Source organism: Lactuca serriola, chromosome 9 (genome assembly GCF_051521515.1).
Source record: "Lactuca serriola cultivar US96UC23 chromosome 9, Lser_US96UC23_V15, whole genome shotgun sequence".
Lineage (NCBI taxonomy): Eukaryota > Viridiplantae > Streptophyta > Magnoliopsida > Asterales > Asteraceae > Lactuca > Lactuca serriola.
This window is the reverse complement of record NC_136416.1, coordinates 182,637,867-182,645,629: the sequence shown is the minus strand read 5'-3', so window position 1 is coordinate 182,645,629 and position 7,763 is coordinate 182,637,867. Positions and strand designations below refer to the sequence as shown.

Sequence of the window (7,763 nt, the reverse complement as noted above, 5' to 3'; positions counted from 1 at the left end):
ACAAAGGAGAACATCTCATACCTCTCAAATTTCGAGATGACTCCAGGAATACAACTAGGAGGGAAAAACTCCAAGAATACCACCAAGAATCCTCTATGTCACCTATCTTCCCAATCGATCGACACGCGTAGGCTTTGAAATTGGATGTTTTGAGTGCTATGGCGGCGTATATATTTTGTCTGCAGAAAACCCAACGCTAAATCGCGATATTGAAGAGGAAATAGAAATAACAGAAGAGAATTGGCGGTGCCGGATCCAAACCAGCCAAACTGGAAACCACTCAGTTTGAAACTATCTTCATAAGCCCCAACCATATTTAATATGTATAATAATTTGTTTGATCGTATTTTTGAATTAATTTCATAAACCCTTTATGCTTCTATTTTTTGTCTTAGCTTTCTAGTTTTTAGTTCAGACTAGGGTTTAAGTTTAGGACGAATGTGTTTCTGCTGTTCTTTAGGCGTCTTGATCGTTTGTTCTTTCATTTTACTTTGTTTCTTTTCATTGACAACTTTTGGTTCCCTTTTGATTTCTGTCCTATTTTTCCTGGCGATGCTGGTGGTATTGCATCGCGATGGTGGCAGATTGTGGTGGGTGGTGAAGATAAAGTTCATCTAAAGAATACAACAAACAGTTTCTGCTACAAAACAGCTGAAATTACAAATCCATTCTTCAATTCACGAATTCTAGACGATGTACAGATGGATAGAAGGACCCTTTCACGAATCCTTATCTGTGAACTCGTTAATCTAAGAAAGAAAGATGCCGAGTTTTAGAGAGAGAAAACAGAAGGTAAAATGTAATGTATCCCTACATTCATACTTGAATAGACATGACGATGATGATGATAATGAAAATACTTTATATATTGCGGAAGATGATAATGAAGAAAAAATTCTGAAACACAAAGTAAATTGAGTGGAGGAAAATCACCGATTTCCCCCCTCACATTTCCCCCTCAATGGGATTTGGTTTCCATTTCTCACCTCATATTACTCATCTCCTTCATTTGTCTTCATCCATTTTCTTAATTTTATTTTTTCAAATTTTTTTTGGTACACACCCTCTCCTAATTTCTATCACTTTATCTACAACATGTCCTTTTCTTCTTTTTCCAATAATGGTACCAATTTTGTTGCTTATCTATGCTTGTTTATTCACTTGGAGTTAGCTCCTCACTGTAGAAGCAAAAAACACTAAACTCCCCAAAAGGTTTACTTTCTTTATCCTATTTTTTACTTATGGATTCATCATAAAGCTCTATTCTTTCCATTTTTATGCACTTAGTTCTTCATTGAATGTTTTGCAATATTAAGTTGTTGAATATGATAATCTGATTCTTGAATTTCACCTGTAAAAATCAAGATTTTTGTGGGGGAAACCACCTGAATAGAGAAGAAAAATGGAGGTCACAAATGTCACTGAGTATCAAGCTATTGCAAAGGAGAAGTTACCAAAGATGGTGTATGACTACTATGCTTCTGGTGCTGAGGATCAGTGGACTTTAGAAGAGAACCGAAATGCTTTTTCAAGAATCCTGTAAGTAAATATATGTTTGTAACTGAAATTACGAAAATACCCTTGTGGTTGTATGCTGTGAAGATTTAGTTTTGGGAATGAATTACAGGTTTAGGCCTCGGATTCTTATTGATGTGAGCAAGATTGACATGACTACTACAATTTTGGGATTCAAGATCTCCATGCCTATAATGCTTGCTCCAACAGCCATGCAGAAAATGGCTCACCCTGATGGTAATTATACATATGTTTCAAGAAAATATTAGATGACCTATTTGTTTTGTTTTAATTTTAAAGTAAAAGAAAAACAACAAATTTTGCTCAAAAAGAACAAAGAGATTTAGTTGGAATTGGAGTTCAATTCTATTCAGTTATGATGAGTATGGAATTGAATTCCATTGGAATTCACTGAATCCCACTTGTGAAGGAATTCAACATTCTATCCATAAAGTTATGGAATTCCATTTCAATCCTTCCTTGTTTGTGTAAATGACTGAAATACCCTTCTTAAACCCAAAAATTTGTATTGAGATTGTATTTGAAATGCCCTTTCTAAATCTAACTCTGTATTTGTAAAATGAAATGCTGTTTAACAATTTTATTGATGGTAATTTCGAGTTATTTACCTATAAAATAAGTAAAGTTGAAATTTTAGTTTAGTTGATTTTGGGTATTTCTCGTGTATGGTAAGTTTAATATTTTGTAAAACTTTATATCTGCAAAAAAATAACTTTGTGAAAACTGTTTTGTGTTATTGAGTAATTATGCTTAATTCTAAAATAGAGGTACATAAAGTTCCATGAACAAGAATTGATTAAAATATAATTTACAAATTCCAAAGAAATAATAAAGGGTCACATTCCAAAACCTTTGACATATTTATAAACCAAATAGAAATCCTCATAATTCCTTATTTAATATCATTTATTTTTTTAAATCATGAATGAAGGTGAGTATGCAACTGCAAGAGCTGCTTCTTCAGCTGGAACAATCATGGTGTGTATTTTTCCATGCTATTATTTTCATTTAATAAAATTTTCATTGTTTTTTAAGTTTTAAAATTATGAAAAATATATCATGTTCTGATAATTATTTCAATTTTCATAATAGACTTTGTCATCATGGGCAACTTCAAGTGTTGAGGAGGTTGCTTCAACCGGACCTGGAATCCGTTTCTTCCAGCTTTACGTGAGCAAAATTACCGTTTTGCCCTTCTCTTCTTTTCCTTGTTAATGTGAAAAATTAACAATTTTCAAACATAATATTAATATCAGGTGTATAAGGACAGAAATGTTGTGGCTCAGCTTGTGAGAAGAGCTGAAAAAGCTGGCTTCAAAGCTATAGCTCTTACAGTTGATACACCAAGGCTTGGACGCCGAGAAGCTGACATCAAAAACAGGTTTACCAAAATGACCATTTTGCCCTTCTTCTCTTTCGTGTAAATGTTTTCATCACTTTTACAATTTATTTATTTTTTGTTAATTGGACAGGTTTACACTACCCCCATTTTTGACATTGAAGAACTTTGAGGGTTTGGACCTCGGAAAGATGGATGAAGTAAGTTGAAACTATTTTTTTTTTTAAATAATTCAATTTTGTTGATACTTGAAATAAAAAATGAAAAAAATGGTTAAAAGATTTATTATATTTTTTGGATTCATGTTTTGATTGTTGATGTAATTATGAAATGCAGGCTAATGACTCTGGATTGGCTTCTTATGTTGCTGGTCAGATTGATCGCACTCTTAGCTGGAAGGTATGTTTTTGTGAGGGTCATTTTAGTCTTTTCCTCATATTTTTTCAAATAGAATATTTTCACAAAGGGTGAAAAATACATAAAAAACATAAAATACTTTCATCATTTTCTGTGATGATTACATTATTTTACCTTTTTGACTGTTGGAATATTAATTTCTTATAATTATTTTAATAATAGTTTAGTGGCTAAATCGATAAAAGAAATTAGTTCAGTGGCAAAATTGATAATATGGTGAAAGAAAGTTGCACTTTTTTGCATTTTGCCTCGGATAATTGGGGGGAAAATGGTATTTTTATTTGGTCAAAGGGCGAAATACAAAAAAGCAAAACATACTTTCATCATTATATCGATTTAGCCACTTAACTTTATTTTTTTGTAGTAATTAAATCATTATACTTTGTTGACAATTTTTTTTTCTTGGTTTACCTAGTTTTGATAAAAATATGACACAAAAAAAGCATAATGTATTTTCATCATTTTATCGATTTAGCCAACAAATTATTATTTTCTTATAATTACTATAGTAATAGTTAACAGTTTAGTTGCTAAATTGTCGAAATGGTGAAACTATGTTGTGCTTTTTTGTATTTTTATCCCGTGTAATGAGAAAAAATTGCTTTTTTAAACGACCAAAAATAAGTATAACAGTTTCAATGTTTTAATCACTATAGAAAAAAGTTACATGTCTAAACTAATAAAATGGTGAAACCACAATTAATATTTGTGTAGTTTACTCATTTATTGTTTCATGGATTTTCACACGTCTTAAATATATTTTTCTTGTAGGATGTGAAGTGGCTTCAAACAATCACCACAATGCCGATTCTAGTGAAGGGTGTGATCACTGCTGAAGACAGTAAGAACAATTAAAAAACTCTCTTATTTTTTTTTTGTTATTAAATTAATTATTTTAAATTGTTTTTAATTTTTCATTTCTTGTAAATTATACAGCAAGGTTAGCTATTCAAGCTGGAGCAGCGGGTATTATTGTTTCCAACCATGGGGCCCGCCAGCTGGATTATGTCCCCGCCACCATCATGGCTTTGGAAGAGGTTGTGAAAGCCGCACAGGGCCGCGTTCCCGTGTTCCTCGATGGTGGGGTCCGCCGTGGGACCGATGTTTTTAAGGCACTCGCTCTTGGAGCTTCCGGAATATTTGTAAGTAATTTAACCGATCAAGTCTTTCTTTTTTGAATGAGAGTAAATGACGAATTTACCCTTGGTATATTTGGATATGGGTAATTTGTCAATGTCAATGTCAACGAAAAGGTATTGGGGAAAACGTTTTTCTCTTATTAAGTCATTCTTTCTGCATTAAGTAAAAAATAAGTACATATATGGCTTACGATAAACCAGAACGAGACTAAATGACCATTTTACCCTTCGTTTCTATATGGATAAAGTATAAAGTGCCGAATGGGTGATTTGTTTCTTTTGACGGTGAGTCAAAAAGAAACAATCATATATATATATATATATATATATATATATATATATATATATATATATATATATATATATATATATATATAACATATGTCTGAACTAGAGTAAATAACCATTTTACCCTTCCAAGTAAATGATGTGTGTCAGGATAAAATGCTAAAAGGGACTAAATGACCATTGTACCCTTCATCCTATATGGATAAAGTGCCGAATGGGTAATTTGTCTCTTTCTACTGTAAGTCAAAAAGAAATAACCATTTTACCCTTTGGAGTAAATGATGTCAGTCAGGATAAAATGTTAAAGGGGACTAAATGACCATTTTACCCTTCACCTATATGTTGAATGAGACGAAATGACGATTTTACCCTTGGAGCTAACAATGGTGGTGTTATGTGTATATTTTCTTATCAGATTGGGCGGCCGGTGGTGTTTTCATTGGCGGCTGAAGGAGAACTGGGAGTGAGAAAAGTGCTTCAGATGTTACGTGAGGAGTTTGAGCTAACAATGGCATTAAGTGGTTGTACTTCACTCAGAGAGATTACTCGGGACCACATTGTCACTGAATGGGATGCACCCCGGGCCCGCCCTGCACCACGCTTATAAACAACCAACCAACCAAAACCATTCAGTCACCTCTTAATGGCAAAATATATATATAAAAAAAAAGGTATAGCTTTTGTGTTAAGGTGTTGCAAAACTCTGTATTGGTTTTCTTGTATAATGTTCGCGTCTGAATGATAAGATAAGCTCTGTATGGATGTATCTATCATGTAATGTGTATGATTATAAAAATGTCCATTGTATTTTGTTAATAACTCACCTTTGTTTGATTAAATTAAACCCATTGTATTTTGTTGATAGCGTTCAAATTGGTTAAAATGGATAAAAAAAAGTTGGCTAAAAAAATGGTTGAAACTTTTTCTACATTTTATTTAAATGCATCTTAGTTAGAAAATATATATGTACAAAATATATAATATCTAGGGTTCAAAACCTGATACATACAATGTATTAGTAGTGTTTTATGATTGAGTTCCCAAGTGTGCTGTTCGGATAAATGATATCTATGGCTGTTTGAGGCCATTTTTGACCATTTTGCCCTCAAAATGTATAAATTTGGTGGTGTGTTTTGGTTTTAACTTTTAACCAAGGTTGTAAAAAACGTTCGGCGTTAGTTAGTCGGTTGATTGGGGTTATGAGATTAATTAGCTAAACGGGGATAAATCAGGGACCATAAATTAATAATTCGTTGAATTTTAAAAAATTAAGTATGACTAATATCATATCAAAGTTTGTAAATACTACTAATATCATAACAAAATAGACTAATATGATTAATACAATATTAATGTTCCTTTAAATTGTTTCTATTGAGATATAATTTTTTTCAAAGTATTAAAATGTCTTTTTATAAAGGCTAGCGCCTAAGGATTAGTCGGAGATTAATCAGGACCTAGTCAGAATTTTTACAACACTGCTTTTAACGAATCTCAAAAACACTCAATTTTGACTTATGAACCTACATTAAGTGTTACCTTTTCACATACCCTAATTTCTTTGTGCATGCAAGTTGGATTTCAAATAGTAAAATGCTATTAAAAAAATGTAGTGATATGTTAAAAGTTAATTTTACAAAAAAAAAAAAAATAAGCATACACTAAGGTGTTGTTTGTTTTTTCTGAGGCAAAATGTCTGCAGTCTACGGACCACATCTGTAGACCTTTACAGTAGAAGAGGTGGACCAAACGTCTGCAGTCTGAAAAAAAAGACTGTTTGTTTTTTTAACATCTACGGGCTACTAAAATAAACTGAAATCTAAATAAATTGATTTTGTTAAGCTTCAAAGTGATTTTTTAATATTTTTATGACTTTGTTATAAATAATTAACGAATCTAGATCAACTTTTATGTATTATTGTATAAAAAATAAAAATAAAAATTGTATGAATTAACGTATATATTTGATAAAAACCAACAACTTTGGTTGCAAAGTTATGACTAAACATTATAATTAGTGATCAAAGAATTTGATACATAAATGGATGAAAATAAACTTCGATTTTTTCAATTAAATCCATTAAAAACGTACCATAAATATTTTCTCGAGAAATTGACGATACTGTATTAAATAATGTTTTATAAAATTTGGCAAAAAAATATAAGAATATATTATGATTTTTTTTCATATTTATATAAACAACTTCAACGACTATTATTGTAATAAATCTTTATTTATAAATTTGTCAAAAATATCATTTTGTATCGTCGAACGTTTTTTTTAAGACTGCGGGGTGGCCCGTAGCATGAAGTTAGCAGGTAGTGTGGAAGTGTTGTAAGGCTATGGTGTGGCCTATAGCATTCATTAGTTGGCAGATAGAGTAGAGGTGTTTTAAGACTGCAGGGTGGCCTGTAGCATTCAGTAGATGACAGATAGAGTAGAAAAGCTGTAAGATTGCAGGGTGGCCTGTAGCATTCGTTAGTTAGCCGTTAGTATAGTGGTATAGTAAGATTACGGGGGAGGCCCGTAGCATTCACTAGTGCTCAGTTAGTATGTGAGTGTTGTAAAGCTGCGGTGTGGCCCGTAACATTCATCGGTCCTTAATCGACAGTGACAATGTGACAGATTCGTGATTTACTCACATATTCCTTCAGATGATTTAGGCCAGGGCGGGTCAGCCGCTCGAATGTGAGTAGGCCACAATACGATCAGATTCGGGAAATGGTAAGTCGTTGGAGACCAGGCATGATGTAAGACTACAATGGTACTGATAGCATTCACCTTTTTGCATCGAATTCAGCAGCAACAAGTTTTCAACCTATCATGATCGGATGGATCAAAATGATTTAAGGAGCCATGAGTGGCGGTATAGATAGGGTCATTATTGTCATACGAGGTATCCTTCGATGGTCGCGTGGGGTGAATGCAAGGTTGCTTGTTGGCTCAGCAACCCGGCAGGAATCCGATATTTTGGATAGTGGCAGACAAGATTGGGATCCAGGGAATTCATGGTTGCTATGAAAAGCAGCTAGACGACGATATT

The 7,763-nt window shown here is 32.7% G+C and overlaps 1 protein-coding gene across 2 annotated transcripts; it reads left to right on the top strand.

Moving 5' to 3' along the window:
* Nucleotides 1-1,074: 1,074 nt before the first annotated feature.
* LOC145072664 (glycolate oxidase 1) lies at nt 1,075-5,538 on the top strand. 2 transcript variants are annotated; one of them, XM_079019127.1, is made up of 11 exons: nt 1,075-1,212; nt 1,366-1,539; nt 1,628-1,752; nt 2,468-2,514; nt 2,629-2,706; nt 2,793-2,917; nt 3,009-3,075; nt 3,212-3,274; nt 4,064-4,133; nt 4,229-4,434; nt 5,135-5,538. In XM_079019127.1, exons 2-11 carry the CDS (start codon nt 1,403-1,405, stop codon nt 5,324-5,326), a joined length of 1,110 nt encoding a protein of 369 aa, XP_078875253.1. In that variant the 5' UTR covers nt 1,075-1,212; nt 1,366-1,402; the 3' UTR covers nt 5,327-5,538. The 2 variants fall into 2 exon arrangements, with proteins under 2 accessions (XP_078875253.1, XP_078875254.1); XM_079019128.1 differs by lacking the exon at nt 1,075-1,212 and having other exon boundaries at nt 1,506-1,543; nt 5,135-5,485.
* Nucleotides 5,539-7,763: the final 2,225 nt, after the last annotated feature.